The sequence below is a fragment of the Drosophila serrata genome, unplaced genomic scaffold (genome assembly GCF_035046125.1).
Source record: "Drosophila serrata isolate PLE 108 unplaced genomic scaffold, ASM3504612v1 contig_272, whole genome shotgun sequence".
Lineage (NCBI taxonomy): Eukaryota > Metazoa > Arthropoda > Insecta > Diptera > Drosophilidae > Drosophila > Drosophila serrata.
The window spans coordinates 9,331,884-9,352,782 of record NW_028257170.1 but is presented as its reverse complement, the minus strand read 5'-3'; the positions used below and the strand labels follow the sequence as shown (position 1 = coordinate 9,352,782).

The 20,899-nt window shown below is 43.7% G+C and overlaps 3 protein-coding genes and 1 non-coding gene across 4 annotated transcripts; 3 read left to right on the top strand and 1 right to left on the bottom strand.

Annotated features, from left to right (window-relative positions):
• The first annotated feature begins 7,329 nt into the window (after positions 1–7,329).
• Positions 7,330–7,525, top strand: LOC147643542 (U2 spliceosomal RNA). Its single transcript, XR_015272073.1, has one exon. It is a non-coding gene; the product is annotated as a U2 spliceosomal RNA (small nuclear RNA).
• A 1,683-nt stretch (positions 7,526–9,208) lies between these two features.
• QIL1 (MICOS complex subunit MIC13 homolog QIL1) lies at positions 9,209–10,019 on the top strand. Its single transcript, XM_020960525.2, has 2 exons — positions 9,209–9,376; positions 9,442–10,019. The coding sequence occupies exons 1-2, from the start codon at positions 9,366–9,368 to the stop codon at positions 9,800–9,802; spliced, it is 372 nt and encodes a 123-aa protein (XP_020816184.1). The 5' UTR covers positions 9,209–9,365; the 3' UTR covers positions 9,803–10,019.
• A 3,080-nt stretch (positions 10,020–13,099) lies between these two features.
• LOC110189903 (uncharacterized) lies at positions 13,100–17,531 on the top strand. Its single transcript, XM_020960167.2, has 2 exons — positions 13,100–14,063; positions 14,182–17,531. The coding sequence occupies exons 1-2, from the start codon at positions 13,232–13,234 to the stop codon at positions 17,322–17,324; spliced, it is 3,975 nt and encodes a 1,324-aa protein (XP_020815826.2). The 5' UTR covers positions 13,100–13,231; the 3' UTR covers positions 17,325–17,531.
• LeuRS-m (Leucyl-tRNA synthetase, mitochondrial) lies at positions 17,386–20,836 on the bottom strand. The gene is made up of 4 exons (XM_020960169.2): positions 20,635–20,836; positions 18,790–20,581; positions 18,493–18,734; positions 17,386–18,432 (listed from the first exon to the last, which is right to left on the bottom strand). The coding sequence occupies exons 1-4, from the start codon at positions 20,722–20,724 to the stop codon at positions 17,944–17,946; spliced, it is 2,613 nt and encodes an 870-aa protein (XP_020815828.2). The 5' UTR covers positions 20,725–20,836; the 3' UTR covers positions 17,386–17,943.
• Positions 20,837–20,899: the final 63 nt, after the last annotated feature.

Genomic DNA, 20,899 nt, shown 5'->3' with positions numbered 1-20,899 from the left:
GCTCTGGATCTTGGACCCTCTCCATAGGGACTGAGGAGCTGTCGGAGTAACTTGTCAGTGACCAGCCTATGACCAATGCCAGCTTCCCGGAATTGCTCCTCCTCCTCCTCTGTCACAATGTAGCGGGATTCCTCCCGATCCAGTATCACATTGGCATCCCGCCGGAACAGCTGTACTGCGTGGTAGGCTTCCTTTTGGACCCGCTCGAATATCTTCTGAGTTGCTGGATCCATCAGATCAATGCCCGTTTTATTCTTGGGCAATTTCTGGCTGGCCAGCTGCAGTTGATAGAGCAGGCGCCGCATTATGAAGTTGGCAAACTTTTTGCGGTGAAAATATTCGACAAAAAGTTTAATCCAACGCTGGGTGTAATACACAACCGTCTGCTGGGAACCGATGTGGAAAGACACAGCAACCGCCATCGGTAAAAACACGGCATGGAGCTCCAGAGGCTGCTCCGTAAGGTGACGCCAGTTGCGATTAATGTAGAAGAAGGTCTCCATTGTCATAGTGAACGCAATGATGATCATACAGGTGATGATTGCTCTTTTGTAGTGACGTCGCAGCCAATGGTCCAGTCCGGTTTTAATAATGTTCAGGACTCGCATTGTCCGCTGGTACTTTACACAAAATTTAAAAGCTGATATTTATCTATAATTCGAACTGATGGAAAATACTTAGTTATATTGATCCTTAAATCTATTTATAATTCAACATTTTGATAAAATATTGCCTTTATTGCAGAGTAAGACATATTGGGGAGGTTATATAATTAAATACCATTTTATTGATAAATGTTGAGTCTATGATTTAATCACACCCGATAATGATCATTAATTTAATCCTAATGAGTTCATTGGGTAATTTTTGACACACAATCGTAAGGTCCTTCGCACATCGTACAACCCGCAACCCTTATCTAAAAGATCTCTTATCTAACTTTGCCAAGGACTGCATCCCTTCCGTCATTCCTGTATGAAGCCGAACAAAACGAGAAGTAAGACCCGAAAGCACGGATTTATTTCAGTTTCAGTTGCGTTTTGAGATTTTTTTCTCCGCTAGTCCTGCTGCTCCTTGTGCCTTTTCAATTGGGATACACACAGCAGCTTCCTCATGGCCTCATGTGCGTGCTTTTCAGAGTCAGAACTCCTTGGCAGGACTCTTTGAGTCCGAGTTTCAGGCTTCGTCTGGGGGGGAATAGGTTGAACGGGCGTTGATGAGGAATAAAACTTGCTAGCAGAAAGGACGAACACACACATACGCATCGGTGTGTACTTGTACGGTTACGTTGTGGCAAGGACGAGGGGAAAGGATATCCAGCAAACGAACGGAAGCAACAAGAGGGCAAACAATTTTTTTGTTCCTTTTTGGCATGAAAGTTGAGAGAAAAATAAGAAGAAAATTGTAATTTTCATCAAGCGAAAAAAAAAGTTTTTTTGTATTTCATTTCAGCTTGACCTTAAAAGAAAATTAGATGCTCGTGTTGGGGATTCATTCATCTGTGTGTGTGTGTGTGTGTGTGTCCAGGATATATGTATCCTGCGTTAGCATGTATGTATTTGGCACATGCATGCGAGAGTGAGGCGGCTATCGAACGAAATTCCAAAATAAAAAGAAAAATTTAACGCAAAAAGGCAAAGTTTTTGGGGGAGTGCCGGAGCAAGGATAAGGTTGCCAGGATAACTGGGGACGGGGAGGCCATGTGAGTGTGTGTATGTGTGAGATGCTGCGGCGGTCTCTTCTCCAATTTCCAAGCCAAACCAGCTGGCCATCTCAAGCGAGGGTGTCCTTTGAATTGCTGTGTGTGTGTGGGGGTTGGAATGTATGCTAAAGTGAAAAGTAGTAAATTGAACTTTCTTCCTTCTCGTCCTCTCCATCTGCTCCTTCTGCTCCTGCTCCTGCTCCTGGGTCGTTTTTATATTTTTGTGGGCAATTTGTACTTTGTCTGCGTTCAGCACTTTTTGCACTTCGGCCACTTTTCCACTTTTCTTTTCACTTTCATTTTACGGCTATCCGCATTTCGGATTCTGGAATTCGGAAAGGGAATTTCTGGGGATTTTCTTTTGCGAAATTCATTGGTCATTCGTTATTTATCGCTTTGCAAATTAAAGTTGAGCCGCACCAAACTTGCCAAATTATTTGCAGTCATAAATATTAACCAAGATTCCCCTGAATATCATTAATTAAAAGCCGATAAGCAGATAATAAATTGAAAAATCTATCAAAGGTAGCAGCCATGTCTCAATACATACATATATATCGCTGCTGATGGAGTAGAACTCATAATGTCAAGATTGACTTGACGCAACAGAAATAAGACCGGTTTGGGTCCTGTCCTTGTATGAGAAAGTGATGCAAAAAATTACTGCTATAGTTACAGGAGAAATTCGAACAAACAAATATATGATTTTACTTTCAAAAGTGGGAAATACAATATTTATTTTAGATATCAAATTTGCTCTTAGAAACCATCTCATTATTTTTGTCATCTTTTGGAGTGATTTAAAGCCTTCAGACTTCAGAAACCACCCATACTTACAGGTAACTATGGCTAGAGAAACTTCTTTGCCACTTCTTTCTAGCCATGTACTACTGTATGTATAAATGATGACAATAAAATTGCTTTGCCTGGGTCTCGCCTCCTCACGCGTATGTGTGTGCGTGTCTGTTTGTTTGGCAATCAGCCATGACAGCCAGGAATACGACTACGACTAGGACTACGACTTCGATGACTACGAATTCCAATTCCCGGACGAAATCTACCCCCGTCCTGGCCATCACTTTCCCTGCAGTGATTTTGCAATGAAATTCGATGGCTCCACCGGGGAGTTGGGTCAAAATAAGCCTCATTATGGAAAATCAATAGAGACGAACGTAACTTTAGACTTTGCCAACTACAAAAAGAAATGGAAGTGGCAGGAGGGTAGCAATATATGGGAAGAGTGACAGGAACACGTGAAAAAAATAATAAGGATGATAACAAGGATATGTTGTCGAAATCTGTAATAATATATTAAAGATAGCTCTATTTATAGTATTTTATGTCATGTTTAAATTAAAGGATTTTTGAAGAAAATATACAGAGGTGAACAGAATAATCTTTAGGGTGTTGAAATGCCTTAAAAATTCTATAGAAAAAGAAATACGTATCTGGCAAAATTCAGAAAAATCAAAAAGTTAAAGGAGAAAAAAGATAGTACAAATTGGTGTATCCTTTCTAATGTGTACAATTTGATAAATTTGTTAATAAAAGCTGTCTGACCGAGATATATTTCTTAAAAAGCTATACAAAAAATATAGAAATAATACTATATACTATATACTATAAATTAGTTAATATTTTTTTCTGTGCATTTTAATATTATGGACTACGCATTAAACAAAATTTCGATACAACTATGCCGAAAAACTCACCCAAACCTCCCACTGTCACTCCCCACCAGACCCTACCAAAAAAGACACAACAAACAAAAAAAAAGAGACAAAAACAAAATTAATTAATTTATGTGCCAGCCGGAATTTTCCATGGCAATACTACACACACACACTACACACACAGCAGCGACAACAATCTATTGATACAATTTTTCCAATTTCAACGCTTGTTGTTGTTGTTGGTTTACTTGCTGTTGACAACAAGAGGAGCAAGAGCAACAGCAACAACAACAAAAACATTACAAAAACATAATAACAAAATAAATATTGAAAGAAATGGCATAAAATTATAAAAGCCTTGTCCACCACAAAGAAAAGTGCCAGCAACAGACCGCAGTGAAAGTGGAGAGTTCTCCCCCCCCCCAATCCCTCGGAAAACTCGGGGAAAACTCCGCCCCCAAAAAGCGCCAATAAATTTTATGCACTATCACACGCACACACACATAAGCCGCTTAAGGGAAAAGCCAGAGCGAGTGTTGTGTGTGTGGTCAGACTTGGAAAGTGTATCAGTGGGGGAGTTTGCATTATTCACGTAAAAAAGCAGGGGCAACAACAACAAAAAAAAAGGAAAATAATAATAATAAAGAACTCTAACTAATGACTTTTATACTTTTATCTCATAGTTTTCGGTCAGCAGAAACCTAGAATTTGACCAAACAGCAACAGAAATACATCTATAACTGCAGGGCCACAGATAAGATAAGTATCCTTTAAATCTCCTAAAGCCAGTTTAGGTATCTGTCAGATACTAGATACTAGAGTATCGATCCTAAATATTTGAATTATAACATCTTCTAAATAATAACAAATGAGGTAAGAAGTTATTAGGGGAGAGAATTAAAAAGATCAAATGAAAGATTCAATATATTACCACAGAAATATAATTAAAATATCTCATAATTATTAAGACTTAACTTTTAAAGTCCAGTACTATTAGATCTGAACTAAAATGTTACTTATGATTAAAAGATTGTAATGTTACAATAAAAGACTAAACTTGCTACGCTAGGATAATAAATAAGTAAAATAATGTTTGATATTTTTTGTTTCTCCAATAACACATTCTACTTGACCTCATTACCAAAACGTTTATTTTAAGCTTCCCTAAATTACGAATATATAAAACCTGTGTATACTAATTTTTTTTTAATATTTCTGTAAATACAATTAAAGCCTAAGTACTGGAGTGCAACAGTAGGCCCTCAGGCAATGACCAGCATGTGTTGAATTTGAGACTAACCAGGCGGCGCGTGTCTTGATTTAAAAACCATATATTTTCAACCCAAACTCACACGCAATTCAGCTACAAAAAGAGTCAGTTTTAACACGAAAAAACCCCGGGAGTTTCCTTATCTTTAACACCCCAGAAAAATTATATAAAAAAATAACCCCGACTGCGGACCCTAAGCCGAGGGCAAATACAGACGCGTGCGCCAATAATATCAGAATCGAATAAGTAAACAAGATCCATAAAAAAGTGTAAGATACTACCGGCCTGTATCGGATACGTGTATAGTTTGTATTTGAGTTTGAGTTTGTGGCACGGGTGGGTTGGGTTTTAAAAACCATTTGGAAGGAGACCCTCCAAATTCTGGAATCGTGGCAGCTGCTCTCTGAAAATGTGAAATGTGAAATCCACACGCGTGCGAAGCGTGTGTGTCAGTCCGTGCCCCCAAAAACGTTGTCAAAGGAATCGACATAAATTTCATTAGAGTTTACAGCTCCGTGGCATTGTTGCACATGGAAAAGGGTTGGACATTTGTCCGAAATATCTTCCATATCTCTGTTCCGATGGAAAAATGTGTAAAATTTAGCCCAAAACTAAAGGGGGTCACCAAATTACTTTTGAGCGCAAATGAAGCGAACGAGAGTGCAATTTGAAATCCGGAAAAGGGGTTAGGGGCTATAGGGTTAGCGCAAGGGTAAGTGCCATCGCCCTGAACCCTTGCCCATTGTAAAATTGCAATTTTCTATGGATAATGCGAATTTTGCAACAAAAAATTTCTTGACATTTTCCACATAAAAATTCTCAGCGGGTTCGGAGGTTAGGGCAGGGGCAAAAAAGGGTCACCCAAATGCTGCCGCTCTTTGTGTAAATAAAGGATCAACGCAAATGCAACCAACTGTCACACGTCCCTGCAAAATTAATAAATTACATTCTCTCGTTTTCCACTTTTTTCGCGCAAAAAATCTTGCCAATTTTTGAACCCAAAAATAGGGGAGGTGGAGGTAAATTTAATTTTTTTCGGGTGCACGAAGGGGTTGTGCGACACATTAACTGAGCCCATTAATAAGCGTAGCCAACCCCGGCTGACACGTGGGTCAATGTCGCCCGACCCGAGTCCTGGCAAGGACGACAGGCGGCGCGAAAATGGGTGAAAAAATAACAACAATAAAGAAACCCAAAAAAACAGCACAAAAAATTATAGTAAAAACTACGGAAGCCCGTTAAAATGCTCACTCGATTTGAAATTGGGATTTTTCAATAAATTGTCACAAAACCTTGGCAATTCCTTCTTTGTTCGCCAGGCAATAATCCTCTTAACTGCAGCGACTGTCGCAAAATTGTGACAAAGGAGCAGGGAAAATGAAAATGTCGGAAATAGGGGTACCAGTAATCAGTACTATATATGTTAGCTATAGTAGCAGTGCCCTCTTTTCCCAGGAACTCTTGTTAAATAAATGAGATTTAAGGCGAAACAAAGGAGGAAGGAAGCCTCCTTGGATAAGCCGTTAACTAGGAAGGACCATATAAGTGATTACTTAAACAAATTGAGCGACAAACTTATATTATTAAAAGAAATATTTTTTATAAAAAAAAATATAAAATAAATATTGTAAGTTATAACATAAATATTGAATAATTAGAGCAATATTAATTTCTTGAATATTTTAGGCTCAAAACCTTATTAGCTAAAACAAATTCGTTCTAGTGCCAATAACTACATATAAAGATTTAAAAAAAGTGATTATAAAAACCAGCTCTACATTTTTTATAACTTTAAATATACATATGGGCAATTATCTGGTGTACGCATTCGAACTAAAAAAAAACATATACCAAGACTTTATTTTAATTTTACAAACATTTAAATGTATACCTCTTGGTTAGCACTTTAATTGGTGCTAAGGTCGATTTTGAATCTTTGGTCATTTTCAAGATATTCACTTAAATGTCCTGCGTTCGCCCGCGACAAAAACAGAAGTTACATTTGCAAGAAACCAGTTTAAGCTCTGATTTCAGCGGTACGTGATGACAAATTTTAGTACAATAAATTTTAATGAATTATGCAATGAATTATCTTAATAATGTATTTTGTTTGATTTTAAAATATTAAGTAGTTATTTTTTAAATTCAATTTTAGTTCGCGACAGTGTGGATAGCGATAATTCAAACTAAAACTGTACGAATATTGGTGACCGCATATGTCCTTCTGCGCTTTTTATTGACTCTTTGGGTTTTCTATGTGATATTAGAAAGCAAAAGTCATCGCAAAACGCTTTTGTTTAAGAGATTGACATCAAAACAAAACATGCCATTTTTTATGACTTTTTTTTTTATAAAAACAACATTATTTGCGTTTGCGCGTGTTTGACATCGATTTTTTTTAAATTTATTTTAGAAAATGAAAAATTCTCTTAGTCTTGATCAATCTGACCAATTTTTTATGTAACCATATAAGATAATGCTGATATACCTTATAGACCCTCTTGTTCCTCTTTTCCTTATAAGGACCTAAAACAGTTTTCATCTTTTGTTGTAAGGATGTTGTAAATCATCCCCTAAGATATGCAACAGAAGTCAGAAAATATATTTACGTTTTTGGTTTTTATAATTCCCAACTACTTCTAGCCCAACAGACATCAAGCCCCGAGTCTGGGGTGTTGGTAGTTATCGCTTCTCGGCCTTATGGCTAAGATCAAAGTGTAGTATCTGTTCTTATCAGCTTAACATCTGATAGTTCCTCCATTGGAGGACAACAAATGTTAAACTGATTTTTGGAATCAGACGGAGTGCTAGGAGCTTGCTCCACCTCTGTCGCGGGTTGGCCCGGTATTGCAGTACCGCCGGGATTTCGGCCCAACTTACTAATAAATTTCAGACTTAGTATAATTAGGTTCATTAAATAATAATTAACATTGTGTATCAACTTGATACTATCAAGTAAGCAATTAACTGGTACCCAAGCGTGTGTGTGTTTTTAAGTTAAAAGACAACAAAGTTTTTTAGTGGCATACTTTTTCGAACTCGCAAAACTGTAAACCTATTACGAACGACTATAAAAGATAACCTTCAAACTTACATAAAATAAAATAAAAGAATTAAATTTAGGAATATAAAAAACAACTTTTACAAATATTATATTTATATTAATATTATATTAACTATTAATGTTTTCAGTTGGCTTTGATTTTAATTTTCTTTATCCCGAAGAGAAAATGCTTTATGTAAATTCCAAAACAAAAATGAATATTTAAATTTGTAAGAATTTGAAGAATTTTAATTTAATATATATATATACAAATACAAATTCATGGCGAGCTGTTTTCTTCGGTATTTTAGCAGCTGTGAGCGAGGGTCACAAGTTTTCACGGTTACACTATTAGAGGTGGAGAAACCACTGTTACCACATTTTGAGAGATAAAATAAGCTAGATTGAAGAAAAAAAAGCTAGAATACGCTAAAAATTGAAAATATAGCTAAGAATAAGCTAACCATGGAAAACATTAAAATAGTTGATTTTTTACTTTTATTGATACGATATTGATATGATATTTATATAACTATTATTGTAAAGAAATAATTTCATCAACTTCATGCCGCCGGTGGTAGCTCAAAGGGTTGAGACGACAAACACTGGAACCCGTAGCACTGCCGGTCCGGGTTCGAGTCCCGGTAGTAAGTAGCATGGTCACCCCCGGACCTTCCTTCCATTTTCCATTGAACTTCTCCCCTCACTATTGTAAAAAAAGTTGCTATACTACAGTAATTGTACAATAATAAAATTCAGCTCAATAAAATAAGCATTTTAAAAAAAAAAAAAAAAAAATCAACTTCATCATTAGATTTCATATATTTGGCGGATGATTGAATTAAAGCGAGTAATATCCTTGGATGTTGGTAGTCATAGACACATTTGAAATGACGTCGCAGTCCATATCTATAACATAAAAAAAAACTTAAATATATTTTAAATAATTTAAAATTTCAAAACCAAACCTTATTCTTAATATTGCGTTTAGGCTTTTTAAGCACATTTTGTTGAGCAAGTTTGTTTTTACGATGTTTATTTGGCTAAATACCCTCTCAACCGCAGCATTCGACAATGGCAGTGAAAGTTGGCACTTTGCGTAGCCACTGCTTAAACTCTTTGAAATTTAACCACGAATCGCGGAAATTTGGCTTTTGCAACAAGAAACGCAAAACAAACATGTGCAAAATTTCAGTGTGACCGAAACTTGCTAACGATTATTTTTAAAATACCAACAAATATGACTTTTGTCCAAAAAAATAATTAAAAATACCAAAAATTATAATACAATCGAAAAACAAAACATGTTTTGTTATAAATTTTTTTAAGCCGAAATTAGTCAAATGAAATTTGAAAAAAGCCCGATTTTAAGCTATATGCATTTCAAGTATTTTTCAAGCTATTTCATTTTTAAATATGCTAAATCTAGCTTGAAATAAGCTAAAATGGCAACAATGGGAGAAACATCGATGCGAACATTGATAAAACATCGATGTTTTCGCCAAAAAACATCGATATCCCTGAACATCGATGTTTTTCCACCTCTATACACTATGCAGTAAAACTAAAAAATTTTCAAAACTTTGAAACGAAAGCGACCCAGACTGCTGTGTTTGGACTAACACCAGTCCCCCGTAACTGTCACACGATCTTCCTCCGAAAAACAAACGAATAAACATGGTGGTTGGGTGAGTGCCAATGCGATTGTTTGCACCTTACGTAAGCCTGACACAGGGAATCGAATCTCTTCCAGATTTCTGCTGCGCGGCGGTTTGCTGGCCGGAACCGTCTACTACACCCGCCAGGTGGGCATCTGGGGCGACACGGACCAGACAGACAAGCTGTACAACCAGATCAAGTCCGAGCTGTGTCCCTATGTGCAGAAGGCCAAGAAGCAGCTGCCGTTCGATGTTCCGCAGCTGCCGCGGACCGGCGAGATGCGGTTCCTAGCCAAACACTACTACAACGAGGGCGTAAAGAACACCTTCCGCTTCATCCACATGCTGCCCTGCTACGCGGGACGCGGTCTCAAGAAGGCCAAGGACACGTTCGAGGAATTTGCCAAATCCCCAGCGATTACTGGCGTCAGCCAGGAGTCCAGTCCGGCGAAGTAATCCGAGTCACAGGCTGGCCACTTCGCTTTTCAATGGGAGGCTGTTTTCGTGTTAGCTCATAGTTAGCCTACTGAATAATGTTTGTGTAATATTTCCCCGACCCGCGCTTCTGCGGTTCCGCGACTTGAGCTCTTCTGAGACGCATCGAACTGGAAATCTTCCAGTTTATAAGCAAAATAAAAATAATTATGTGTTAAGCGGTAAGATCGCCCTTAAATGTTGAACTAATGATTTATGGGAATTGGTGAACCTAGAACTATAAAGTATTAATTGAATTTCATGTTGCAACATTATGAATTTTAGACAATTTTTATACATATATACATTTTTAGAGGAAAGCATAAAACCAAAGAATTCTTATTCAATTTCAAAGGAACAAAAGTGAAGGGAAGGACAATTGTTTATATTTACGTCAAAAAGCCCCATTTTCTAATACTTATTAAATATTTAAACGTTTAGTAAACTTTCACACGTTATTATACCCTTGCAGGGTATTATAATTTCAGTCAGAACTTTGCAACGCAGTGAAGAAGGCACCTCCGACTATGTATATAAAGTATACATATTCTTGATCAGGATCAACAGCAGAGTCGATCTAGCCATGTCCGTCTGCCCATCTGTCGGATTCTACGCAAACTAGTCTCTCAATTTGAAGCTATCTGAATTAAACTTTGTAGTTAGTCTTCTACTACTTCTACTCTCACTCGTATTTATGTCGGAACGGGCCGGATCGGACGACTATATCATATAGCTGCCATAGGAATGATCGGAAAATTTTTACAAAAAAAATTATACCATTTTCAGTTTTCAACAGAATTTAATTAAATTTGAGATATAGCCATTGTATATTATTCTACAATTTTGTGCAAAATTTTTTGAAAATCGGACTACAATATCATATAGCTCCCATAGGAACGATCGAGAAATTAATTATATTAAAAATTATAACAGTTTTAAGTTTTCAGCAGATTTTCATCAAATTTGAGATATAGCCATTTTATATCAGGCCTTAAATTTTGTGTCAAATTTTATGAAAATTGGACACCTACATATATCATAAAGGTGCCATACACTCGATCGTTAGATGTGGAGCAAAAATGCAAATCTGTGAATGTAAAACTGCAATAATAATATGTATAGGTGAATGAATTGAAAGCAGGTATTACTTCATTGTTTTTAACATAAATATATATAATTTATATTGTATGGATTCCTCGTCATCGAAGTTCTATCTGCAAGGGTATATAAACTTCGGCGTGCCGAAGTTAGCTTCCTTTCTTGTTAAGATATGAAAAACTAAAACTTTTCGAAATTTCTTAAAAAAATATATAGAAACTAAGAAAATAACCCAATAGAAAGCGTCATGCAAAATAGTATTTTCAATAGTTCATAAAAAAAGGAAATTTTTATCGGAGAGCAGGTCAACTTTAACTAGGTTATTTGGAATTTGCCATTTCAGATAATAAAATAAATATAATTATCAATTCATTGGGCAAATTTGACTCAATATTATCAGAATATTGCCAGCTTGCTCCTTTAGTTGATCAAAAGTGGTCGTTGGCCCCATAAGTTGCGTTGTCGCCGAACTTTGACTTATTTCACAGCAATAACATGGCAAGGACAGCAACAACAAGAGGCACGTGAATCCATTACGATTTGGCAGGCAATTATGTGCGTGTTAAATCCTTCCAACAATAATAGCAACAACAGCAACTACAATACACCACATGCAGCAACAACTATGAAAAGCCACGAAATGGGGTTTTAATGCAAACGATTTTTCGCTTCAATTGCACGCACGGCCAAGGTGAATGCTGAGGGCGCTCAATGGAGGAAACTCTTAGGAATGGCGTCGGCACGAAGCTTACGGAAACAGATATACTATAATCTAAACTAAACACAGACCATATAAATATGTATATTCAAATTGTATACATATAAAGAAAGTAATTCAAATTATTATTTAATAAGAAATGAAAACAGTCAACTTCAGTTGAAAATTTCAGGTACTTTCCACATTCAATGGACTCCAAAGAGTTGCGCGTACCGCCCTTTGTTTTTGCCAAGAAATCTAATGTTTTGGTATGTTTAGAAGCGAAAGCCGTGGCAGCAACAAGCCGACTGGATCTCATGGTTGTCTGTCTACCTGTCCCAGCCGCCACCGCCACTCCGATGAACCCTTCCGACGACTGCCAGTCATTTGGCCAGGTGAGACGACAGTCGTCGGCCTGGCTGTTTGGGTCTCGAATTGCCCCAAAAGAGCTTTAAATAAACAAACTAATAACAGAAATCACGAGGAGGTGGACCGGGCGCCCGGGTGCCAAGGTGCCAAGGTGGAATAGGGACAGCAACTGTCTCCCAAATGCACCGCATACCCGTATTCTATGGCAACCGCGCCAGCCCAAAGCCCCGTGGATGTATAACCCGAATAAACAAACTAATAAAATGGGGCCCACATGCCCGAGTCCACGCGAATCCGCGAGTCCTGGCTCAGAGCTGCCACGGAGGCGACCAACAACACTCGAGGAGCACACAAATTCCATACCAATACTGCTATTGCTGCTATATACATATCTGTACCCCAAAAGACTGAACGCCGAGCAACAACCAACCAACAAAAATCACCAAAAATCGACGAGAACTGAAGGGAAAAGCAGCTCAAGTGGAGCAGTCGCTCCGCTCCCATTTCCATTTACATTTCCCACTCCCACCCACAGTATCTCTTTGTGTGGTGTCCCCAAAAAAAGGAAACAAACCAAACTAATCCATAATCCATCGAGCAGAGCTGAATGCACTTGCAAATTAGATAACCAGGAGTGGTTTTCTGGTGGCACATCAAGGGATTTCCAACTATAGTGGGTAAGTATATGTGGATAATTTACCAGAAAATACATAGAGTGATTGGAGAAAGCTGGTTTTCCCCCATTACGAGTTCCTCATATAAGGAAATTATAGATAAACTGGATGCAAATATCTCCATGCTCTATTCTATTCAAAATTCCGATTGTTAATTATCCAGGATATTTAAAAATTGTGCTTCAAAGTTTGCTACAAAAGACCATTACTCCTCTTAAAATATTTTAAATATTAAATTCATTAATAACTCTAGCATAAATTAATACCAACGTTAAAGAGTCCTTTTAGGCTCTCAGAGGACTGCATATATTATGCAACAGGAATAGAGGATTCCCCGACAGACTTACGCCAATCTGCATAACCATGTCCGAAGCTCTCCAGGAGTCGCTTGCCCGCATCGAACTATTATGAAACTCGAAGGTGGAAGGTGCCACACGCACGGCAACGGGCCAGGGTCAGGGGCAGGGCCAGGTGCCAGTCCAAGTGCAGGCGCAGGTGCAGGGTCAGGTGCCGCCGAGGACGACACCTGCAACGGCCGCGGCAACTCATGCCAGGCGCCGTCAACTGCTCTCCATGGCCAAGTGCCGCAGTCGCTCCATTCTACTTAACGATGAAGCCCCCATGCCGGAGGCAGCCTGCCCTGCGCCAGGTCCTCCTTCAGTTCCAGCTCCTGCGAGTCCCTTGCCACAAGCCCAACAACAACAACAACCGCAACAACAGAACTACTTACCTCAAACATCTTTGCTGAAAATCGAACCGTTCGTTCCTAGTTTTAATCAAAGACTACGCCGGCGTCCTATTGGTCGCTCCCATAGCACCTTAAGCCACAATGCTGTCCCAAAGCGTCCAGTGCAGCAGCAGCTCCAGATCCACCAGCAGCAGCAGCAATCGGAGCTCCAGGTTGGCCAACAACAACAGCTCAAGAGGAGCTATGCAGCCGCCGTTCAAATCCGACAGCAGCAACAGCAGCACCAGCGGAACTTGCCACGGGGCGTTGGCATCCAGCGTCAGCGTTCCAAGTCCACATCCTCCTCGGCGGCCTCCAATAACTGTCGCCCGGTCACAGCCGCTGCCACGCCCAACACACTGGTGGGAAGCACAGGCGGAACCCTGGTCAGTGGTGCCATAGTGACACCCCAGCCAAATGGCATCTGCCGTATCCAGCGTTTGGCCAAGGAGCGCGAGGAGCTGCCCGATCGCATCAATTACGACCGTCGAGGTCTGACCGCCATACCCATCTTCGAGCAGGAACCCAATCTGAGGCTGCTGTCGCTGCAGCACAACCTGATCAACACCTTCCACATACCCAAGGAGCTGCCACCACCGCCACCACCTCCGCCGACGGTGCCCACTCCTGCCATTGCCACACCGAGGGAGGGGAATAATAACAATATCAAGCTGGGAGGTAAGTATACGTATCCAAATCCAAATGCTCCTAGGAAAATATATTAAATATTAAGATCATGCTAATAATTCTACGAAATATGATTATGTTCTTTTCATTAAACATAATGATCTTTCAGAATACAACAATACTAATGGAAACAAGCAATTGCCGGAGGGAGGACGCTCTGGCCTGCGTGGCCACCATCCAGGGAGACTTACCCGCGCCATGACAAATGCCGGAAATCCGCATAACAACCGCCTGTCACCGAAATCCGGCGGCAGTCCAGGATCGGGCAGTCCGCTGACTACTCAGGCACTAGCTATTAATGGAGGCGGAGCCGCCGGACGCTCCAAGCTGACCAAGAGGGGCTATAACTACGGACAGGCGCAGCTCACTCCACCGCCGGCACTGAGGATGCGTTACGGTCTGGAGAAGTCGAAGAGCTTCGTAAGCAGCAGCCTTCAAGCGATGAAGCACCAGCAGCAGGTGATTCAACGTCGGGCCTTCCTCAATGCCAACAGAGCAGGTGGAGTGGGTTTGCCCGGAGGAGGCGGAGGAGGAGGTGCAGGCTGTAATCTCCTCCAGAGCTGCGACGAAGGCAGCGCCATACACAGCAGTAACCTTTCGCTGTGCGGTGGCTGCGGCGAGGAAGAGGACGTCCCCAGTGTAATGGCCTCCATTTCTGCTCTGGACCAGCTGAGCATCAAGAACAAGCAGCTAAGTCTGAGCGCCAACTACGGGAGCATCTTCCAGCAGCTCGTTTTCCTGGATCTCTACGATAATCAGATCGAGAGGATAGCCAACTTAGATGGCCTGCCCTCGCTGTCGGTCCTGCTGCTTGGCAAGAACAGGATCACGGACATAGGAGGTCTGTCCTCTTTGAAAGACTCCCTTAGAGTGCTGGATTTGCATGGCAACAAGCTCACCAGTCTGGGCAGTCGCATCAACTGCCTGCAGCAGCTCAAGTCGCTGAATCTGGCGGGGAATCAGATCCGTCAGATCAACCAGCAGGACTTTCTGGGACTGCGCTGCCTGAGGGAGCTGAATCTGAAAAGGAACAAACTGCGGCGGATTAATGGCTTCCAGCATCTGGTGGCCCTGGAGAGGCTGTGGCTGTGTCACAACGAACTGCACCGGGTGGATGATATGGCCAGCATCGCGAGAGCCAGCCGCCTGCTGGAGGTCACAATCGAGAACAATCCTGTCTCGCTGGCAGGGGACTGTGTGTCCTTCCTGGTCTCATACCTTCCGCTGCTGCAGTCGCTCAGCCAGATGCCCATCACGGAGCAAGTGCGTCGAGCGGCCCTGGCTTGGCGCCAGCACAAGGAGCAGGCTCAAGCTGCTCCCGGGAGCTCTGAAGCGTATCAGAGCATTCGACGGGAGGAGGTGATATCCAATGCGCGTACCAACTGGGAGCTCCTCCGATCCCAGCAGACTGTTGCAGGTCGTCCCAAGAGCCGGCTAACCAGTGAGCTGGCCAAAATCAACGAGTCCAACGAAGGTCCAGCCGCCGAGGAGGCAGAGACTGAGTCCGAGGAGTCACAGCAGCCCAAAGAGCTCATGGACGAGCTGCAGGCGCTAATTAAGCTGCCACCGATAGCCAAGAACCTGCAGACGCCGCAGGAAGAGGATGGCGGCTCCTCGGAGGCCTCTAGTCTGGGGCCCAATGTCGACTCCTGCTCCAGTTGCTACAGCACGGATAATGAAGAGGGTGTCAAGAACAAGCCGCAAACGCCACAGATGGACGAGAACTGCAACAAGTTGGGTCTGGCTGAGAAAAGTCCACCGTCACCTGTCCCAGCTCCTCCTCCGGCATCTTCTCCATCTCCAGAAGTTTCCAAGGTGACACCTCCGCCTGTGGTTGCTTCTTCACCTTCACCGCCTGCCTTAACTTTGACGCCACCGGCTGCTCCTGGAACTCCAGTGCCCGGCGCTGCGCCAACTCAACCACCGGTCGCAGTAAACAATACCCTGCCAGTGCCCGCCACAGCATCGTCCAGCAACAGTCGTCCGGCCAGCAGCAAGCAGCGATCCAGACACGCGCCCATCACACAATTGGGATTGCAGATTAACCAGAGAGGGGGCGGAGGGCCAAACTCCAGGCGCTATATGGCTGGTAGCTTGGTGCGGGCTCAGACTGTGAGCAGCAGCACCAGCAACAGCAGTAGCTCCAATAGCACGGGTCGCGGAAAGACCTCAAACAATGGCCTTACTTTGGTGGCCACACAAACTAAGGCGTCAACAAGTGCTTCGTCCAATCAGTCATCGGCGGGAGCCGGTAGCGGTGCCGGAACAGCCGGAACAGGGGCAGCTACATCAGGAGCTGCAGGAGCACCATCCACGCCCACAGCAGCAATCACGGTGTCCAAGCCCAGCGCTGCTGAACGGGAGAGAGAACAAGGTGGAGATTATTTGATCGAGATTTGTGGAAGATACTTGAACATCTATGGCCAGGGAGCCCTTCGCTTCATCGACAAGCAGTGGAACCCGGCCAAGGCTAACGATGTGCACACTCTGAACTTCAGCTACATCAACTTCAACAGTATCGTGTGTGTGCTGGGGAGGATCAAAGTGAGGTTCCCGCACGCCGAGCACTTCGTCTTCCGTGAAACGAACATCTCCTGTTTGGGACAGCTCAATGGACTGGCCGAGCTTCAGGGGCTGAGCAGCCTGCTCATCGATGTCGAGGGCAATGGTATCACCCAAAAGGAATCCTGGCGAGCGTACGCCATTTACAGGCTATCGCACTGGGGGCTGAAGCAGCTTAATGGACAGGAGGTCACCGAGGCCGAAGTGGAAGCCTCCAATGCCATGTACGTTGGTCTCTCCGATCTGGTGCTGTGGTCCATGCCGGAGGTGATGCTGCAACCATTGTTGGCTCGACTGCGTCTGGATGAGACCTGCACGGCCAGTAAGCTGTCGCCAAAGGAGTGGCTCCTCCGGCCGGACAACAAATCCCTGCGTCTGGTGGTGGGCAAGGAGGCGCTTCAGTGGAAGAAGAACGCTGGCGGAGCCGGATCTGGGGCGACAACTTCCTCCTCTATGTCCCTGAATCCTGCGACAGAAGCGGGAACCACTGCCATGGCGCCCAGTGCCCGGGATCGGGGTCGTCAGCACTTTGCCCTGCTGCTGGAGAACACCTGCAACGCTGTGGAAAAGCTGCACAAGCTGGAGACGCTCTGGCCAAGTATGCTCCTGGACATTGTGCGGAATACACTTTTGGATTACGCCCAGCTGGATGTCTACCTGCGGAACCTCATGTGCGAGCTGATGAAGTGAGGAGAAGTTCCGCGATAAGTTATTAGTCATATTCTGGCTTCTAGATAGAGACGCACTGATATAGAGCAAATCATTATATATATTCCTATGATCCTAGGCATTTACATGTGTCCACGCGACCAATCCTGTAAAGCATCAGCTTACAACTAGTCCAATTTTTATAAATATTTAACATTAAACATAATTAAAGTGAGTACCAAACTAGAATGGTGTACACCAGAAATGCATTTCGGCGAGTTTAACCCACATTCCTAAATCCTCCATTAATCATTACATAATTCTCCGCCACAATCCATTTCGCTTTACAACTAGGATAAAAGTGGATTCCAAATGGAAAGCAAATTTGCGAATTTCAAGCTGGCTTTTGTTTTGGAAACTGTATTAAATTTCGGAGGTTTAGCTTCCCAAAAGAGAGAAAAAATATTGTGTTAAAAAATAGTTTGTGCTTAAAGCTGAAAATACCAAATCTTTAACCAATCTTAGGAACTCTTTCAAGTATTAAATCTTAGGTTAGTTTCTTATAGTTTTTGGCCAGTTAAAGCTTATAGGCAAGGACCAGCTTGAAGTTCACAAATAGTCTAAGAATTCCAAAAACCAATCCACTCAAACTTACATAATTCTACGCCCGAGGCAGTGCCTCCGCATCGTCGCCGGTTGTGGCCGGCTTCTGGGTTTTCTGTGCCTTGTCCACGTAGATATTCAGGATTGCCTCGATGCCCGGATAGAGCACAAAGTTGGTGGTCCTTATTTTCTTGTCGATGAGGTAAGATGTCACCGATTCCGTATTGAAGGCAATGTCCAAGGCATCGCTATGCGTCACCTTGTCGAGCAGCGTGCGCTGCACTTTGATCACACAATTCTCAAACCCGTTCACCTTGATGCTGAGATCTAAATTGTAAGCGGCATCGATGTCCGGCCATCGCTGGGCTAGCACATCCTCGCTCCATTGCAGCTCCTGGCTGGCAGGATTTAGTCGGCCTGGTATGGCCACAAACTTGGACCACAGCTCCGAGGCGAAATGGGGAGCCATGGGTGCAAGCATTATGATCTGTGCGGCGAAAGCTCGCTCAAATTGCTGGCCATGCCGCAAAACGTGCTTTGGTGTGCGCTAAAATGGGTATTCGGTTATTATGGATCGGGATAAATGGTAGTCTGTGAACAGGCTTACCCTCAGAGAGTTAGTCAGTCCCTGCATCTTGGATATAGCCACGCTGAGCTGATGTGCATGGCGGTAGTTAAAGGTTGCTCCCTTCACATAGAAGTTGCGGGCATCAAAGAGCTTGGCATCATCGGCTAGAAATTCTTCGCTGTTGGTATCAACATCCGGTGCGGAGGTGTCCTCTCGAGCCGCCTGGAAGTCCTGCAGGGTCAGCCAGAGGCGTTTCTGCCAGTTCAGAATGCCAGGAAAGGCTGTGATGTAGAGCAAATGTAGATTTTTGTTATCAAATATTAATAAGAAACTTACTGGCACTGGACCAATTGCGGTGAGAGGTGGGCGCCACATCGGCTAGGATTATCAGTCGGGTGGTGTCCGTGCCGTATTCGTTAAACATGTCGCTAGGCTCCACTCCATTCAGCTTCGACTTGGACATCTTCTCCCAGCCCATGACCACGGGCTCCTTGTTTTCCCTCAGCACTGCCTGGTTCTTCTTGGCGTTCACAATCTCCACGTCCGATTCGGGTACATAGCGTCCGCTGCCCTTCACCCGGAAGGAGCGTCCCATGACCATGCCCTGAACTAGCAGGCGCGAAAAGGGCTCGCTGGTCGGCGACAAGCCGCAGTTGTGCAGAAAGTGATTCATGAAGCGAGCATAGTACAGATGCAACACGGCATGCTCCTTGCCCCCGATGTAAAGGTCCACGGGCATAAAGCGATTGGCCAGCTGGGGATCGAAGATGCGCTCGGAGTTCTGGGCGTCCAAGTAGCGCAGGTAGTACCAGGAGCTGTCCACGAACGTGTCCATGGTGTCTGTTTCTCTTCTTGCACCTTTTTCACCGCACTTTGGGCACTCGCAGAGGAAAGCTTCCTTCGGTGAATCCTTGGGCGGAAGTGTTACTGGCAGCTGCTCCTCCGGTACCGGCACTGCTCCGCACTTATTGCAGTGAATAATAGGAATAGGAGTTCCCCAGTAGCGCTGTCGCGAGATCAACCAATCCTGCAGCTTCGAGGACACTCGATAACCGCCCACATTGAGCCGCGTGGCGGCCTGGAGCACCTCCTTTCTTAGGAGTTCCCAGTTTCCCGGATTAAGACTGGCGTCCTCACCGCCGTTGCAACTGAATGCCAGTCCGTATGATTCCCACAGCTCCTTGTCCTCGTCGCGGAAACTGGGCGCCGCCAGGTAGACATCGCACTTTGCCGGAAAGTTTACCTCGTCGCCAAAGACTACTGGCATTGTAGTGCCCGCAAAAGGGTTCTCCACGCTGAGGCTGCTCGCGTCTTTCAGCTGCGACAGATGGTGCTTGCTGCGGAGCACAAGAAAAGCATTGGGATCCTTTAAATACTCTGGGTTAGCGGTCCACACTCGCAACAGTCCAGAGGCAGAGGTGAGCAGGGTGAAGGCGTGACCGTCGCACTCTCCAATCCAGTGCCGCTGCAAGTTAATTATGTCCCGCCAGTCGCGTAATGTGGGATCTTCCAGGCCATCCAGCAGCTGCTTGGCGTAAGCACTCGTCCGTATGAACCACTGGCGCAGCAGCTTCTTCTCCACCTTGGCGCCCGAGCGCCAAGAGCATCCGTTGGCGTCCACCTGTTCGTCAGCGAGCACGGTCTTGTCCACGGGATCCCAGTTAACGAGAGCCTCGTTCTGATAAGCCAACCCGTGGCGATGCAGCATGAGAAACAGGTGCTGCGTCCACTTGTAGTACTGCGGACTGCAAGTGGACAATTCGTGGTTCCAGTCGAAGGAGCAACCCAGCCGTTTTAGCTGATCCTTCATTTGGGCAATGTTCTGTTCCGTCCAAGATGCGGGCTCCACACCGCGCTGATTGGCGGCATTCTCTGCGGGCAGCCCGAAGGAATCCCAACCCATTGGCTGGAAGACGTTCTTGCCGCACATCCGCTGAAATCTGGCCACAGAATCGGCGATTGTGTAGACGCGGACATGCCCCATGTGGAGATTACCCGAGGGATACGGGAACATCGATAGCACGTAGTACTTGTCTTGGGCTTTCTTGGGGTTGAACTGGCCACCGCTGAGCTGATCCCGCCAATGTCCCTCAATCCTGTGTTTTACATCGCTTGTTAGCTCTAACTTCTGCGAATGTAATAGAATTACATTTAATTCCGTCTTCTTATTACCATACTCACCTCACTTCCCGTGCAGCTTTGAGTGAGCATGCGGCGCCAGTTGCTCAAATATAGCCCCCTCCAGGGCCTAGTATATTTTAGAGTCAGCATTTTGGGGTTTTTAATTGATTAAATTGCACATTTCCTTTCACGGCTATTAAATAACAAATTCATAAAACCCAACTGCCGAACAGCTGTTTTCTCTAACAGAGCTGCCACTTCGCCCGCTGGGCCGATTTTTGTTCCCAGAATTTTTGGCGGGAAACGTTCCTGAGTTACTGGCAAG